Source organism: Betta splendens, chromosome 16 (assembly GCF_900634795.4).
Source record: "Betta splendens chromosome 16, fBetSpl5.4, whole genome shotgun sequence".
Classification (NCBI taxonomy): Eukaryota; Metazoa; Chordata; class Actinopteri; order Anabantiformes; family Osphronemidae; genus Betta; species Betta splendens.
In genome coordinates, this window is record NC_040896.2 from 4,534,397 (window position 1) to 4,553,267 (window position 18,871).

Below are 18,871 nucleotides of genomic sequence, written 5' to 3' on the forward strand. Positions count from 1 at the left end.
GGTTCTGTCCCATGACAATGGGCTGTACAGTTTGCAGACACATCCAAAATAAGAAGTAAGTTATATTAGAGCAAAGTTAGAAACACAATTGTTTACACCTTGAGCTACTCCTGTGTCTCAACGAAGCTTCATCCACTGTCCTTGTTGTTGGTTTTGCAGATTAAGACAAGTCCAATCTATTAAGTCAGAGTTCATATAGTACACCTACATTCAGGTCTACACTGCAGTCAAATACATAAAGAAAATGGGTACAGCCACTGTCCTCTGAAAGTTTGAGCATCTGTGGGCAGCACTTTAGTCACTAAAGTCTAAACTAGACATGTTTGGAAAATATTAACCAAAATAGTAAACCTCTGCTGCTCCTCAGTCTTAAATGTGTTCACACAAAGTTACATTTATGAAACACTCACTCAAGTTGTGTGTATGTACAGCATGTATGTATGTATATAGTGATTAAATCACTAAGTGATTTCTTTCTTAGGATTTTGTTTGGTCAATTTTGCCTTTAATAAGAGCAAACACCAAGAACACCAAGATAATTAATTCAACAAGGAACCATCTTAAAAACCTGGACTCTCCATATGCCATTTTATGTTAGCAGCATGACAAAATGAATGCTGGCGGCTACTCTACAGCTAAACCAAACCATCAGAGAGTAAACAATTTTTTTTGAACATCGTTCACATTTGTGCTGTACAGGTAAATGGCAATCAAACCTTGGATAGTTTAAAATCTTAGTTACTATAGTGACATAGCCTCACCATGGTAACACAGCAGATGTGGAAATGACGTCATCCAAAAACACATCTGCATTTATATCCTCACTACATTAATCATAGGGAAACTGTAGTATCCCTGTACCTGACATTGTATTTGTACCTAAGGAGTAATTAAGGATTTATTTATTTTTAGTTTAAGTCCATTGAATTGTCTTCTTACTTAAATGACTCTAAACTAGATGAAGTCTACAAAGCAGGATTAACAGAATGCTTCTATTTGTGGATCTTCCACTTCCCATGCTTCTATAACAGTGTTTTTACAGGGCCATGGACCAGCAGAATATATTAAAAATGACCTCTTTTAAGTACGAGACTTGATGGTTTTTGCATGTCAGAATGTCAGCTGGAGAGAGCGGCAGTGCCATGGTGACATGGGCTGAAAAAGCATTCAATAAGAGCACTTGACTGGCTAATTCCTCTCTGTAAATACAACGTGTACAAGCTGCATTTCCCTTCTGCTGCTGCACACCAAGGTAATGAAGGAGAAAAGACAGAGAGCATTTAAAGTGTTTTAACTGACAGCGGCGGTTTGAAGAATTTGACGGGAGTGTCAGATGATGGTGGTTTAGCATGTTTTCATTGGTGTTTTTACTTCACGTTCACAATCTCCTGGGTCTGAACCTCCTGTACGACTTGTCTCTCTGAACAGATGTTGTCAGTGTGAGCGTGGTGCATAAAGACATGTTGAGGCAAAGTGAAAGTAATTTATACGAACGTATTCTTCTCAATGCACTTGCCTGGCTTCCTACAGTATACAGCTTGTGCAGGCAGAATATCCTATTTTCAAGCTTCTGACGAGCTATCGGGTTTGCACAGCTACTGTCCTGTTCCTCTAAAACTGTAATTCATTAAATGTTTCTTGTCTTCTGTCACCGCTGAATGTGTCTGACTAGCCGCCTTTTGTGTCGAGTCATCCTCCCTCCATGCCTGCCTGCGTTTCCTCTGGGAGCATCATGTGTGGAAACAATTATCAAATTACAATGTTTACTACAGATCATTTTTTTTAACTTTCCTCACGTTTATTACTCATATTCTTATCTCATATTTTTTTTCGCTTGAAAGCTTTCTGATTCCCTGTGTAAAACTATGGTTTTATACAGGTTTCAAATTGTCCTGAATTCAACATAAGTCATTTGGCTCAGGAGCAGGTCAGGTTCACTTCACTTCCAGACAGACTACTGAATAATTAATCTCTAAAGTTTGGCATCTTATTGTATTTTATATACAGAAGTCTCAGCCCATTTCAAGTAGAGGTTGTTTGGTTACAAAGCTGTCATTGACTATTTATTTGTAGCCCCTTTATTCCAACTTTTCATTCAAAACACACAAACGAAGGGGGGGGGGGGGGTTCATCAAAGCTCCCTTTCATTTTACCCCCAGACCGTGGTCTAGGATCAGGCCATGATCGCTTTCCCTATCAAATTATATACGTGGTTGCAGTCAATTGTGTGTGTCACTCCCTTACTCTGGTGCCCTTATTTCTGATTCTACTGCTGGATTGGCTCGTTATGCTGAAACAAAAGTGCCAAAAATAATCTTGACAAGTCAATTATTCGCATGTTAAGCTCACAGAAAAGTGACTTTGCCAAACACAAGAGATACTCTTTGTTGTTTTTATGCGGACTGAGATGTATCAAGAGTTTTCTACTGTGAGACAGTATCACATTTTATGTCAAGATACTGTCACTTGCTTCTCTAAACACAAATACAAGCTGCTGTTATTACCCAAGGGTTCTGTACTATACTATACTGAACTGTATGCTTCATGGTTACTAATTCATATAGGCTTCTATGTTAATTGTGTCATCTGGAATGCTGGAGAGAGTTTTTCTTATATATATTTTATATATTTTTTATTGCATCTCATCTTGTAGGAATGTTTCTTCAAAGGCTTGTTTTAGGGGCACTGTAACTAACCATCAACAACTGTCACTTTGAAATCTTTTAGTGCTGACACACACATAAACTCTTTGAAGAACTACCTATTTTACATATCTGAAAGACAAGCCCAACCTCCAAACAGTAAATTCACAAATATGATAAATACTGTACAAAATTAAGCAAAGATGCTAGTGATGTAACAACCCCAGGAGAAATAAGTCCCAATTTTAGATTTGGCAGTTTGTAGTAAAATAAAGTTTCAGATTTTACAGAAAAATGATTAAAAAGTCAAAACAATTTAATTAATTGTCTCATGATACAGTAGCATTTAAACTGTAAACCTTGACAGTGAATTACTACTAAACTTGACAGTGCTATGAATAAAAGGCTTTGCTGTGCATTGTTATAAAGAAACTGCCTCTTCAACTCTACAACTCTATCAACTGATCCCTGCACAACAATGGCCACTCAGTGTTTACATTTACAATATACCCTGTGTTTTACTCTTTATGCAAAAGGGGCTTCATAGGGACTTCATTTTTTATAAGATATGATATGGATATGATCATTTTTGATATGATATGATATGGATGAATGATTGATAAATATCCCAAACTAACAAACTGAGGTCTGTTTCCAATCTTAACACCCATCTACTAATGAACCATTTAGCAGTTATTTGAACCACACTCCATGTGTATACTGTAAGTCTACACAGCTTGTCACAAATGCATATCAAATTGCATCCTATCTACAGTAATCAGTGGTTCCCCAGTCTCCAGGTTTAATCTTTCAGCAACCTGCTCCTCTGCAGCAAACACCCAGTGACATCCTACTTGTGCTTTATGTTCAGCTGCAAGTTTTGATTCACTTGTCATAATTCAAAATTTAGCTACACTCCAAATGATTTAAAGTACAGTATACATGTAAGGAATTCATGCTGACCATTTATATTACTATTTCATTAAGGGCATCATACTGTACATTGTCTCCTATAGAGATCATGACATTTCACCAACCTGCAGCTTGAACTGGGAGGATTCAGACTCAGACTTCAGCAGCCTGCATCACAGCACGGAACTCGCGCTCGTTGCAGATGTCCACGTGCGTGTCTGGGCTGAAATCCCTGACTGATAAAGGGACATAACGCGCCTCAGCCCTACTTGACACCCAGTTTTATCTACAGATGAAAGCTGCAGACTAAGCGCCGGTGAATCTCTGACCTCTTACTTTTAGCAGTGAGTCCTGCGATCCAACAGGAGGCGTGTCTTTCTTACGGCCGGAGCGCCACGTTACTCGATGCAAGTGCGAGGGAAAACGACTCCATAGAACCGAATCAACTTCCTTGTGCTGCTCATACTTCAGCTCTACCTGAGGTAAGTCCATTATTTTCAAACTTTACATACTTACACGTTGTTGGTTTCTTTTGCTGCGTTTCCTTCCACATGCTCCCGAGCGTTACATCTTTTCACGAACAGGAACGGGAAGAAACAGATGACACTGAAGTGGCCGCTGTTTTATGTCATTCCCTTAGCGACAAAAATGCGCATTAAACACCGCTACACGTTTTACCGGTAAGGTTTGGAGTACTTACATGAGTTTATTGGGGAAAGCCGCTTTGCACTCGCTGGGTAAAGTAAAGTAAATTTCCGTGTCTCAAAAAATGGCTTTGACTTGTGGTAAAATAGGCATCACAGGGATGTGACCTACGGTGTCTTTGCTCGACCTCTACTTGGATAAGCTTGTCACCTCCTCGGGTTCCTCCTCCCCTTCTCCTCTTCGCGCTGATGTTGTGGGTTTGAGAGATATTATGGGGCTCGTTAAAAGCTTCTCGTGATCCGATGTGTGAATGATCAGCTGATAACGTCCTCTAGTTGAAAGGGCTGGATGCGAACTAGCGAAGGCATTTCAATTCCACGTCTGATAAGTACATTAGCTTTAAATCAACTTTACCATCGTGCAGTGTTGGATGCGCTACGCCCAGCGTGATTAAAAGCTCATTCAAATCCGCTATGGCGCATTAGTAGAGCTGTTTTATCTGTAAAATGAGCTAGAGAAAAAAAAAATCCAAGCACACTGGTGCCAATTTTGCGTTTTCACCTGTCAGTCCCGCACGGCCCAGAAGCACCTTTTTGGATATTAAGCAGGACCATAAGAAAACTGCGTTTTTGTTCTCTTAATATTCAAGGCTTTTTCTCTTAATATAACCGGCTTAAACTTACAAAAATAGGTCTTATGACCTAAAATTACAGGAACCATTTAAAACATAGTGATAAGGGAAAAAAAGACACATTTAGGAATAGGTTCCAAACACTCAGAAATCAATTTGTAAATTAATCTACAATCTGTTGCGTATTACGCGTGGCTTGGTGCACAGCTTTATGTATAACCGAACTACTCAGACACGGTAAAAGAATGCTATAATTCTATATGTAATTTTCAACTCAGTTAATTGTGCCTTCTAGAAATGTGAGACTTGGAGCAGCCAGCCTGGAGAGATATTTGGTAGTTGGCCACCTTAAGAATGACGCTCCAGTGAAAGCAGGCGAATAGTGAAACAATATTTAACCTATGCACATAAACGGTCAGTTTATGGCTTTGGTCCAAACAGACGTCTGTTTGGACAGAAGGAGATGAATATCTTGGCTAAATAAAAGTGGAGGAAGTGTGGCTGAAAACCTACAGTATCCGTGCAAGCCAGGTCTCTGTCCCTGGTGCTGAAAACTTAGCAAAACAGACTTATTAAAATCAGATATCCTATTCCCAATCACATATTATATTAATCACATATTATATTACCCGTGTTCATGCCTCTTGTATTGTTGGCCAAACTAGTGTTAGAAACCTTTTGATTGCTTTGCTAATTTTTGATTACTCAGTCTTAGGTTTCGAACCTTGAAACTGAAAAGTATACAATTTAAAAATTCTGTCTCAGACTAAGCAACCAGGAATCAATTTAGAACAATTTTAAAGTTTAGATTTCACTGTTCTAATAATTTATCATTGAAATTCCCACGTCAGGGATACACTTGATCAGCAGCAACAGACCGGTGGCAAAATATTGGAATTAACATAATTGCGTGGTATTTGTAAGTACACAATCACTGACAGTCGTTTATATAGTATATATCACAGTTTTCTTTTCGATCACAAGTCAAATAAAACATGCAGTTTAAATTTGATGTTATTTAACGGGGTGTTCAGGCGCGGTGTCAGGAAAAGTAGAAAGTAAAGAAGTAATAATTCCAAAGAAAGAACATGAGCGCTGGAATACAGCTGAGGCTATTCATCATTGTGAGCGCTCAGTGATAGGTTTGATTCACGGAGCGTTCACACGAGTCCTCCCTTGACTGACTTCGATCAAACACAGGCGATCTTTTTTAGATTCATATACTGGCTTTTTATACGGCTGCTGCGCAGTTCCGCTGGCAGCAACAGTCGCTGAACCGAGTCAGAGAGCGGCGGCTGACCTGGAGGGACGCGGCGTCAGAAACAGAGGAGACAGGGAGAAGAGGGCGAGGTAGGCGGTGGCAAGGCGATTTAAGCGAGGCGATATACGGTCAATTTGAGCGAAGTGTGGCTAGCAGTAGAGCCGACAAACACCTCGTGCGCTCGCCCGCTTCGACGTCAGATGCTGTGCGGCAGTGCAGCATGAGGATCTGGGTCCGGCCAGGCTGCCGAGACCGTTTCTTCACTTGCTCGCACTGTCACCTGGTCTAGCTGGAGCTCTAGAAACCTACAGCGCTGCCCTGTGAATACCCCCCTCCCAACATCACCTCCCTCCTCCAATCTTTGCCTGTGTCTCTCAACAGATGGATTCCTTCAAGCTCTGCCCAGTGTAACATGGATGTCCCGCTACCCCCACCCCCACCACCTCCACCATCATCCTCCTCAGCCGAGTCGGAGTGCTGCTGCTCCTTGGCGCAGTGAGCTGGACACGCTGTGCTTTGCTTCTTCTTTTTCTTTTCCTTTTTGTTGCTTTTGTTAAATTGTTGTGAGGACACCGCTGCCCAGCCCACCGGTGGTGATCATGCCGTGATCTGGCAGCTTGCTTCACGTTAAAAGGGTGAAAGAGAAAAAAAAATATCTGGGGAATATACCGATTCAGGGAATAAAGAATTGTGTGCGCCCCACAAGCACCATGAAGATTACCTCCAACCTGACGTTTAATCGGAGGCATACCATCAGGCTTCTACTACTGTTATTACACTGTGTGGGATACTCTCATGGGATGCCACATGTGTTGAGATTTGGTGAGTGACATATTCTTTTCTCTCTGATGTAGCCCTAAAAGTTTGATTGCTGTCTTATCTCCATTCCCATCACTTTTTTGTCATTTGTGGAAAACGGCTGATGTTGCTTTTCACAGTACAACAAAGACTTTTAGGATCAGTAACGCAAGAGTATGTTTCAACCCGTTGGCACTGATGGGCTCCAATTTGAGAAAACACAGATATCAGTACTCAAACGATCCATAGAACAGAAACACTTGGAATATGCTGCAATTACTTGTTGGTATGTAGAAAGTCTGAATTGAAAACGGTTCACACTCCTTTGTATTTTTCCAGTGTTTCCTGCATTTCATAAGCACAATAAATATTATTTTTTATTACTTTAATTACAATTTGTTAAAGCAGAACTCAAATTCACCCACATTTCAGCACTACCAGCCAGTCCAGTCATTATATACACAGATCACATGTTTTTCCAGTTGCATCATTTTATCAGATGTAAATATTACACATATCTCATCACCAGCATAAGGCCCAGTCTTTTTGAGCTGCTTAATGCTTGAAGCAGCAGTTGATGTGGAGAAAACAAACAGAAGAAGAAAAATGTGCCAAATTGAAATGGCTAAAATAAAACATTTGATTCAATAGTCAGCCATATACATAATTACATTAATTTATCTGTACAAACACACACTGCAGCCACAATAACAAATGTGTTGTTTCTGTCATTACATTACACATTAATATTAACAAATGCACTTTTTGTTGGATAATCCAGGCATTTGTGTTTGGTGTGAATTGGAAGAGACAACACACATCACCAGTAATTAAATTCACATTTCCACAAATTTCCATTTCATTAATTCATAAATGCAAATTGATGAGGTGCAGATTGATTTTTCTGCTGATGGAGCTGAAGGCTTTAAGGCGGGTTTTCAGTGTGTGTGAGATGAGTGTAGATGGGAATTCAGTGAACCTCATGCCTGCTATGTGTCAGTCAAGTCGCTCTCACTTTACATTTCAATGACTTGCACCCCGCTAACAGTGTTTCTACAGTATATGCCAAATGAATAAACACCCTGGGCCACATTACAGGCTATTGTATCATCAAAAAGTGGCCCGTGCAGCATCATAAACCCCAACATTTACAAGCTGGATGTGTCCATGTCTGTATTTCCTGTTATTTAAAGGTAGTTTTATTACCTTGATGCCACTCATGCACTGACACATCAGTTAAGCAAGAACCTGTTCCTCTAAAGGTCATGGAACTTCAAAGCAAGAAATGCAGCAGATTGGTCGAATGTAATTGTGTTTGAGGGGTGGCAACAGCTCTCACACTAAACGAGATCTGTCATTGTTGTTGTAATCTTTATTATAGTAATTTACGTTTACATTTTTCTGCATTTACCTGTAACTAGTCCAGCATCCTCTCAGCTACAGAAACCATTCAACTATCAAAATATTCAGCTATTTAAGAAGTGTGCAATTATTTTTTCTCATTCATATCTTTCATATTTTTTGAAATATTAAGCTTTTTTTAACCTTTTTTCCCCCCATTGGAATGAATTGAAAAAGAGTTTGAAATCCTCTTCACCTTTATCTACGTTCAACTCTAACTACTTCAACATAAGCTACAGACACCATGTAAACTACAAAACAATCTTCAGCTATTCAACTATTAATCTATTGTTCAGCCTCTTAAAGTATAGGGTGGTTTTTGAGGAATTCTCAGCTTTTCCATTAGTGTGTATTCCGTGAGGTAGAGTGCGTGATGTCACAGTTAGAGTGTGAGAGCACGTTTTTTTAAAACAGAACTTTTCTCTTTAGCTCATCACTACAGCCACAGTTTTCACTCTATGAACATAATTCTTTCACTCGTTCGTAGACATACTTGTCTTCTTTCTAATGCTGTGCCTGGTTAAGTCTGTAGCTGCTTTGCGCAAAGCGCGAAGAGTTCCAGAAATCCTCCCACAGACTCCAATGGAAATGTAACGCAAAAGACTGGCATGTTTAAATCATGACTGTGGCCACAATTTTCACTCCTTAAACATAAAACCCACACCACCAAATTATTGAAATCTTGGGATTCATTAAGTAAATTTATTTTTGTGATAACCATTATGGTTTTGCTGTAACACGCCTGTTAAGCAGAGGTGCAAATCAGCTTCACTACAACTCGTTAAGCTGATCTGTGCAGGTTTCTGCCTTTGAAAAAACGCCTCCATGACAACGGTGCAGATGCATTAGATCAGTGATTGAACTCAGTAACAGTTTCACTGACAAGTCAAACTTCTAATGCTCAGTGTTCACAGCAGCTCTATGCATATTACTGATGAGTTCATTACATGGTTTCATTATTTAATATTTACAGTAAGCATACACCACCTCTAAATCCTTTCGAAATAAAAGCACCTATTAAAATCATAGTATTAAGTATTAGTATTAAATATTATTCATTCATTTGACTAGGTAATGAGACTATTTTACAATTCAACAATTACCCACACACATTTCCTCCAAAACCATTCAAAATAAAAAAAATAAAAATTAATTCAACTCATTTGCTTTAATAGGTAATGATGAGTTAAAGATTTCTGATTGTGACTGGTGTATTATAACTAGTTAATAGTTAATGAGACAATTTTATAGATTAGCAATTAAGCACTTTTACAGTACATCAGGCCTGCACCTTTTATACTGTTAAAACGTTCATCTTTTATTATAATTACTAATGTTATAATGTGATACATTATATTACATTGTGCATTTACAACAATATTTATCAATCTAGAGAAAACTCTTTACTTTTTACTCTTTAACTCTTTAAAACTCTCTATATTTTTACTTCATCTATACTCGTGTTGTATCAACCACTTTCAGCTATTTGTTTTAATGTTTCAGTATTTCTTTAATTTAACATTAAAGAATTCAGCAGTATATGCAGATTTTAATCGCAATGCTTTATGGGTAATGGTCAATGATTAGTAACTGTTGGCACCCTAATAGAAACTGGTCTGAGAAGGAGTAACTTTGTATTAGAATATTCACTTTAAGTGATGAATGATTTTATAATAGCATAACCTTTGCATCAGGTTTACTTGTAAACTATTGCAACACGTCATCTAAGACCTTTAAATATAAAAGCATCAATTTATAGCTTTAGCCTTAATAGCACTTTTTCGCTTTTTAATAGGCAATTGTGTTTAGTTGATGAGACTATTTCAAAATTTAGGTATTAGGCACACACACCTCCTCCAAATCCTTTAAAAATAAAAGCACCAATGCAAATCTTTAGCTTTAATAGCACCATTTCACCTTTAAAAGGTTAACTGAGACTAGGTGACATAGTCTAAAAATTCGGTAGACACACGTTCTTGAAATTCTTCCAAAATAAAAGCACCAATTCATATCTTTAGCTTTTTTGGCACTATTCTTGCTTTTGAATGCGTAATTTTGACAAGTTAAGGAGACTATTTTATAGTTTACGAATTAGGGACGCACACCTCCTTCAAATCCTTTCAAAATAAAAGCACCCATCCAGATCTTTAGCTAAAAATAGCAGTATTTCCAACTGGTTTATCATGACTAATTAATAAGATTATTTTACTGTTTAGCATTTACCTGCACATTCTTCCTCCATATATTTTCAAATTAAAAACACTAATCTAATATAAAACTTTAACCTTTATAGCAACGTTTCTGGATTTGACTGGTTAAATATGACCACAAAATTATAGTTTAGTAATTACCCACACGCACCCACTCTAAAACATTTGAACATATTTAGATTCAGATTAGATTCAACATTATTGTCAATACCTGTATACGAGTACAGTGCAACAAAATGCAGTAAAAAACACTAATTAAAATATTTAGCTTCAGTTTCACTACTTCTGCTTCTTACTAGTTAATTATGATTAATTAAGACTATTTTACTTTTCAGCACTTATCTGCAGATGATTCCTTTAAAGGTCCAACTTTTTTCAATTTAAAGTTCAACGACTCCCTCTGCAGCTACTGTCAGTTGTTTTAAATGTTTCCACAACTTTCAACTATTCTTTTACCTATTTTAAAACATTCAGCTATATTCATCAAATTAAGCAATCCTTTACTTCCTTCATTTTAGAGTTTCTTGAATTTCATTAGCTCTCTTTGAACTTTCCTTAATTTGAAATTCAATTGCTTCAGCTTGTTCTGAAAATATTCAACTCTGTTTAAATAGCTTCCAGTTCTGTTTAGATACATCCATCTATACTTTATGTGCTTAAACTACTTTTAGATATTTTTTAAAATGTTTTAGCTATTTTTAGCAATTCTACAGCAATAAATTCAGCATGGAAGCATTCACTGTGCTTTGCATTAATATTTCCTTTTTAGGACCTTTCTACGATCGTGGGCAACTCCTTCTGCACGCTTTGAGCTACAGAAGGTTTTAAAAATGTAAAAAAATATCAAAATGTTTAGCTTTTTGAGAAGTGTGCTATTAGTTTTCTTATTCATATCTTCTACACTTTTGGAAATTTGAAGCTTTTTCTTCTTACTATTAAAATGAATTGGATTTTTACTGTTGCCACTAGGATGGGTAATGCAGCCATGTGAGCTGACATGAACAGTTACTTTGGCGGAGTGGTTGAAATCCTTCACTCTGAAGCCTGGAGTCTCTGGTTCGTTTTTTTGGCAACTTGTAACCCCTAAATATTTAATTGCAGAAACGTCATTCAACTTTCTAAACGTGTGTCATCGTTAGGAAAGGTATGATATTACTTTTCACATTTTCAGCTTTTCAACTTTTAAGGTTTTTCATAGTTTTTTTTTCAACTTTTTTCATATTTTTTTATAATTGTGTATATGAGAATCGTCAACTTTTTGTCAACTTTCCTCTTTTCTTTAGTGTCTGTCATCATCATACTTTGGCGTAGAAACTTTTTTTGAACTTCAAATGCGTCTATTGTCTTTCAACTTTCTCTGTGTAAATCAGCATCATTACAGCTTCCATATTTTTTGACTTGTGAGTGCTTAAATATTTATATAAATATAAAATTCACAGCTAGAGTGTGAATTTTCTTTAACTCGTCACTCTAGCCACAGTTTTCACTCTATCAACATACTTTTTTTCACTCATGTTTTTGCAAAAAGAAACACATTTTGAAATTGTGAGTGTGACTGCAATCTTGGTCCTCAAACATAAAATTCAAACCAGTTTCTCATTGAAGCCTTGGGATTCATAAACTGAAGGTTTTACTGTCATAACTATTATGGTTGTGCTGGGAAAAGCCTTTTTATCAGAAACTCTGCTTTCACAGAGCAGAGTGGGCCTGATTTTCTTGCCTTTCATCTCCATGACAACATCAACTGAAACACTTTCATTGAGAGGTCAACCTCCTGATACACAGTGTGTTTTCTATGTTCTCTTGCTTTGATTTCTTACCCGTTTCCTTTATCAGATTAGTCTATTTTTCAGCTAAGTCAGATAATTTGTGATTCTTAACGATATTCCTTGGTCAACTTTTTTTTTAACTTTTTCAACTTTTTAAGCTTTGTCAACTTTTCAATGTTGTTCAACTTTTCAATGTGGGTCAACTTTTCAGTGTTGGTCAACTTTGCAATCGTCAAGTTTTTTGAGCCATTACAGCAACAGAACAGCTCTCCCATGTAATTTCTTGAAGAAATTACTTTTTCTAGTTATTATTATTATTATTTTGCCCCAGTTTACGTCGCTATCTACTTCTCAGCTCTTTATTGTAGAATCATCGGCTATTACTTTTCACAGGTTTTCAGTCAATTTTCAGCGTTTCCATCGATGTATTGCATAACCTAGAGTGGGTGATGTCACAGCTAGAGTGCGAGGTCTCATTTTTATAAGAAAAGAACTTATTTCTTTAACTCATCATTAATGCCAAAATTTTCACTCTATCAACGTAATTTCTTCCACTAAACTGTAGAAAGTTCACTCTATCAACGTACTTTTTAAAATAAATTGTAGTCATACTTGTCTACCTTCTAATGATGTGTGTGGCTAAGCCCTCAGTCCTACACTTCAGTCATTATTGACCTTAAAAGCGCAGAGAGAGCATGGATTACCTCCATAGGCTTTAATGATAATTTCAATAATAACAGTCTGGGAGAAATGCAGAAGGAGACACATTTTAAAATCAACTTAAAAGCGAATGTGGCCACAATCTTTGGTCCTGAAATTCACACCAGTTGCTCATTAGCTTTGGGGTTCATGAAGTTATTTTGTGACAGCTGTTATGATTTTGCTGGAACAAGCCTGTTTATCAGGGGTGAAACTCTGCTTTTACAGCGCAGAATAAGCCTGATTTTCTGCCTTTCATCTCCATCTCCAACGACCCACCTGCAGGTTTGATTGACAGGTCAAACTCCTGATGGTCAGCGTCCACAGCAGTTCTATGCTTATTACTGATTAGTCAGTTGCACTATTGGATTGTGTAGTAATTAAGCACACACTTCTTTTGAATCCTTTCAAAATAAAAGCACTAAGCCAAATAATTAGCTTTATTAGCAATATTTCTGCTTTTGACTGAGTAATTATGGCTATTTAAAGATTGATTGACAGTTTAGTAGTTACCCACACATGCTTCCCCCTAAGTCCTTTTAAAATAAAAGCACCAATGCAATTTATTAGCTTTAACTGCACTGTTTTTGCCTTTAAATTGTTAGTTATGACTATTTCCAGACTAATTGACAGTTATGTTATTACCCCCACACATTTCCTCTAAATCCTTTCAAAATAAAAGCACCAATGCAATTTATTTGTTTTAAAGGAAAATTTCTGGTTCCCACGTAATTTCTCGAGAAATGAGTTTTTCTAGTTTTAGTTCATCTTAGCTGTGCATTGCAACCCTTCTCAACCTATAAATAAATCCAAACATTAACGAAAGATTTGAAAAATTCAGTATGATATGCATGGTTGAAATAAAATTTCATTCTAGAAATAGCATAATGGAACATACTGTATCTACATAGGAATGTGTTAGGTATCTGCTACACTCACCAGCTTAACTTTAACTTCTCCAATTATATTTTGAATTGACAAACATGATTTCCTCTGCTTGCTATGAATGTGTTATTCCAGTGTCACATTTTTCATTTTTACACACACACACACACACACACACACACACACACACACACACACACACACACACAGACACACACACACACACACTTACATAACTTAGACTTCAGCCGGCTACTGTGGGTCTGATGAAGTTCCAGGTGAAGTCGGGAGGTGCAATTTCTTGCATAGAGTAGAAGTCACATTCATGGTCACTTCAAAGGGATACAGCACAATGTATTACCCCCAAGACTACATGAGCAGTTGGTATTAAGCAGATGAGTGACAAAACAAAGTGACAATATCAAAAAATACAGTCAGGGATCAAAGGGAACCACTGCTACAGAGTCATTAACACCGAATATGATTCTTGCCCCTTTTGTTTACAATGTGTGCGCTAGTGAAACAAATCGCTGCATAGATGTTAGGCATGAAACAGGAGGTAACATTCCCTTCTCCCTTTAATAAACAACTTATTTTTCCTGATATGTTTTCTAATTTATCAATGTCACTGTAGAAGCTTCGCCAAAAAAAGGTTACTAATGATTATAACAAACACACCAGTAAATACCAAAAGTAATGGAAAATAGACTACAGTAACTGACTCAGTTTCAGTAACGTGGTAGTAAACCAATACAATTATGGCCAAAACACAGAGAGGTGAACTTTGTATCTTAAGCATATTCAGAAACAGAATGCAGATAGGAAAGAACATTAAGGTGTGAAGGAAGTGACTTTCATAGGGAAGCACTGCTCAACACTGAAAGAACTTAAATATGGTAGGACATTCTGTTGGTGTTGGGATAAATGCCATTTCTCCATCTTGTTAAAAGTAACTTGTTTGATGATGTTCTCTGGGCTTCGGATCATTCATTTGTAGGTATCTTTCATTTGTGGTTTGGTGTCTATGTCCAATTGATGACAATTGAAATGATTGTACGACTAGGGTAGATTACAGTTTTAATCAGTCGCTTTGACGCACAAAACATTTGACATACATACATAAATATAGCTCATTCTGCCTTCAAACAATACAACTTGCAACCAATTAACCAACATGTCCAATCAACACAGTGGACAGAAAAATGTCAAATTTGCCTTTAATGCAAAGAATTGGATTCAGATGAAAAAAATGCTTTGATTTATTTAATTCATGACATTTATTTTCCAAACTGTGGCAAAAAACTGAAACATTGCAGTGCACCAAATTGTCCTTGTTGCCAGTGCTACGTACAGATTGTGGAGTGTGACTGGATGACTTGTTGCCTTTTCTCTGTGTGTGCACTGCAAAATCTCCTGGGCAAAGCTATTAGTCTAATGATTATATGAATGCAGAGTAGCTCTGATGAGCCATTTTCTTCAATGTAACTGCACAGGCAGGAGCTCTGTCAGTGTGTTGCCAAGCACTTTCGAATCTTTGACTGGCAGCTATGATTGGTTGTTTAGCTTAGTAAATTACTTTATGAGAACAGAAATGGGCGTTGGGGGTGTTTACAATTTCGTTTGTAGTCTGTGTTGTGTGAAGGTCGTGGGGTGGTACTAGTTCGCTGACTACTCTGTAGTCCTACAGTAGGTCTTTCCTGCCTTCCTTTTTTGAAAAACAAATACAATCTGTATGATATAGGTATTTACCTTCCAGCAAAAACAATATTAATCAACACAGAGGTCAGTCTGGTTACCTCTTTGGTTTTGGGTTTGTGTGTTGCAGTTATTACACATTTTAACTTTCCAAACTCTGCCATCATTTAACTGTTTATTTTTAAGGTGGTAAAGTTTTTATTGGTTGCTTTAAAGCAGCCGTCCAATGAAACAACACATTTTCTTAACAGTTTACACACAGGCCTAAACAGCTGCTCCATGAATCCATGACATTAATTAATAAGCTGTTAATACTCAGTCTCTGCTTTAGACCTGCTCCATCCATGCTGGTACAGAACAGCACAGACCTGGCACCATTTTTAAGGCCAAAAAGCTGATAGAAAATGTTATATTTTTGTGTAGGAGTTCATAGTGGTCTTAGTGGTTTCTGATAGTTAGGAAAAGATGCTTTCTCGTTGGTCACCAAAGTTAAATGGAATGGAATTGGTTTTAATGGAATTTGGACTGTTTGAGTTACGTCAGTGGTAACTGTTTTCCAAAAGTGAGGAGAAAATGTGTCAATCCAATGAGAACGGGTTTATACATCTGCTACATGTGTCTGATACTCTGCTGTTCTCGTGATGATGAAAATAGGTGGTACCTAGTTATGCAAAACAGGTCAAAGCGATGGATAAAAACTGTAATACCTGAGAAGCACTCATTATGTTTTACTCTTATCCATCGTTGCATATTCTTGTTCTGTCCCTTTTAGCCATCCTTGCTTATCTAACTTCTAAACGTGTTGCTATACAGTGGACTGTGTACACAAGGGACCATATGACAGTAATACTTACTGTGTTTAATATTTGGATAGCCTTACTTGCTGGATTGCCCGTTTTGTTTACTGCTTGTGTTGTCACATGTCCTAAATTTGTCATGCCACATCGGATGCAACACCGCCTGCGGAACCCCTTGTATTTTTCCTTGACAGCCTTTCCATGACACAAACAGCTTTTCTGAGATGGCCTTGTTTACAGAACATCCAGTGCAACATGAACACCGCATCCCTCGAACAAGCAACCACCAGCACAGTGGTTATCCAAAACTGAATACAAACACTTTTCAGGTAGTGGATAAATAGTAACAAGATACGAGCACACAGGTCCCTTATGCAACGTAAGTGTGATGCTGTGTTGAATTTAAATGGTGCCTTTGATTCTGATTGTACATCACTTAAGACATCCCTCAAGTGAACTGTGTTAAAGACATCATACATCACAACTGCTACTGATGTAAGTGAATCTTGAATTCAGTGAATAGTCAGAATGTCAAGAATAGCATCAATAAAGAGTTATTTAAATAAGATATTAGGGATATAGATGGAAAGAATGAAGACACTTGTGTATTATAATCTATAACCTACAGTATTTTTCAAGTCCAGTCACATACTGTAGGATCACACACTGTAGCTCAGAGAAGATGGCATTGTTGCTGTACAGTATCTGACAGAGAAACATTTATGGTGGAGCATGATTATAACATAGAACCAAGCAGCATTTTAAAGGTTCAACAGGGAGGGTAATAAAAGCCCGAAGCACAACTGAGATATATTGAAGCACACAATGGAAAAATCCATCAGGCAGAGGATGTGAGGTGTGAGAATTGGCTAAATATTTGGAAAATATGCTCATTTGCATGGCTGTGTAGAAGGTACACTGCGGTGATTGTTAGGACTTGTGTTAGTACAGTATATTAACCAGAAATGTACTTCAGTTAAAACTGCATAAATAGTTACTTTTATTTTAAATGATGTAAACGACCGCATGTGTAGAAGAACAAACAAGCTTTAAACATTTTATTTGACTACTTGAATTGCTCAGGAAGGACAAACCCACTTACTTAAAACAACTTACATCTGTGATGATTAAATCCACACTGATTCATAAAGACAAGTCAATATTGTGATTTATTGATTCACTCAAAAACTTCCTTGGTACAAATAAATTGTTAAGTATTTCCCTAATAATTTATAACCAACCAATAATTAAGGATAATAGGTATAGTACATATATGCAGACATGCTGCCTGTTTTAGCATTGAACAAGCTTTTATGATGCCGGGTGCTTCATCGCATTCTTTGGTGTTATATTGAGGCTAATAGTTGTGTTGGTGTAAGACACAGGGGGAGTAAAATAACAATCAATAGACCATTTCAGTGGTTGTTAATTTTTTGTTTGCTCCTGAACCTAATCCCTAAGCCTTTGTGCATAAAACCTCACTCAAGCCAGATTCAGTGCCATTATTAGGGAGTAACACCTCTGTGGTGACATTCAGTCAAAGTGTGATGTAATGTGATGCCATGCCAGAAAAATCATCACGTCATGCTTTGGGATGAGATGGGATATGTGGTTAATACAGATCTTTGATCTGCCTTTAAAAATGATGGTGCCCAAACCAGCCTATTTCTGAAAAGGAGGCAGAGCTGGATCCTCATTGCTACACTGGCTGATTTGTTGACTAGCTCTAACATCTTTGATACTTTAATGGTGAAGCTGAATCAGAAGTATTAGAAGTCAAGGTAATCCTGATCTACTGCAGCACTGTAGCGATTAGAATTTAGATTTCAATTAGATTCACGCTGTTTGAACTACATCAAGAAGCTAATCTGGTTTGATGGATCAGAGTTTGGGAGAGTATTTTATAGAAAGAATATGAAGGTGGATATCAATGTGCTGCACGATTTAGAGGAGAACAACTATTTCATGTCTGACTTTTTACAGAATGAGATTAGGATACAACAAACTAACTCTCTTGTCCATTCTATGAAATGATTTTTTTGTCAACACGACAAAAGCCATTGGGTGTTACTTGAGTATTTGCAATGGGATACGGTTCTTCCTTTTAACACCAAAGCCAAACTGATCCATAATCTCCTTTTATAGTATTGCAATCTCTGCAATGTGACGATTGTGTGGTTTGGTTCTAAAGTCCGCTCTCACTTTTCAGCATGAGGACATTGTGCTTTTATACAAAACCAATAATGCTGACCATGGGGCTTTTATATATTTAGTCTGCTCTCCTTTAGGTGACTTTGTGTTCATTTTACCCTTTTGCACTGTAAATGTAGCTTATGTATTCTCCACTCAGCACTTCTTCCTCCACTAAGTGCTCTGCCAGAGAGGTATTCCACTCAAAGATAGCACAGTGTATAACTCACATTATAAAACATGTTTATGTACTTCTCTGTAGCTTGATTAACTGCACTGCCACACAAAATCAAAGGCTGCTGCATGACAGCAAGTTGAGCACCTTGGTACAGCCTC

At 37.4% G+C, this 18,871-nt stretch overlaps 1 protein-coding gene across 12 annotated transcripts in view; it reads left to right on the top strand.

Moving 5' to 3' along the window:
• The first annotated feature begins 3,837 nt into the window (after nt 1–3,837).
• grik2 (glutamate receptor, ionotropic, kainate 2) overlaps nt 3,838–18,871 on the top strand; it is a 291,491-nt gene continuing 276,457 nt past the window's right edge. For 3 of the 12 annotated variants that reach the window (XM_029128417.3, XM_041067654.2, XM_055503077.1), the window contains exons 1-2: nt 3,851–4,036; nt 6,473–6,913. In XM_029128417.3, the coding sequence (XP_028984250.1) occupies nt 6,802–6,913 (112 nt within the window). In that variant the 5' untranslated portion in view covers nt 3,851–4,036; nt 6,473–6,801. Of the gene's footprint in view, nt 4,037–6,042; nt 6,181–6,472; nt 6,914–18,871 lie in introns of those variants that run through there. The other 9 variants (XM_029128420.3, XM_029128421.3, XM_055503079.1 and 6 more) reach the window with 8 other exon arrangements.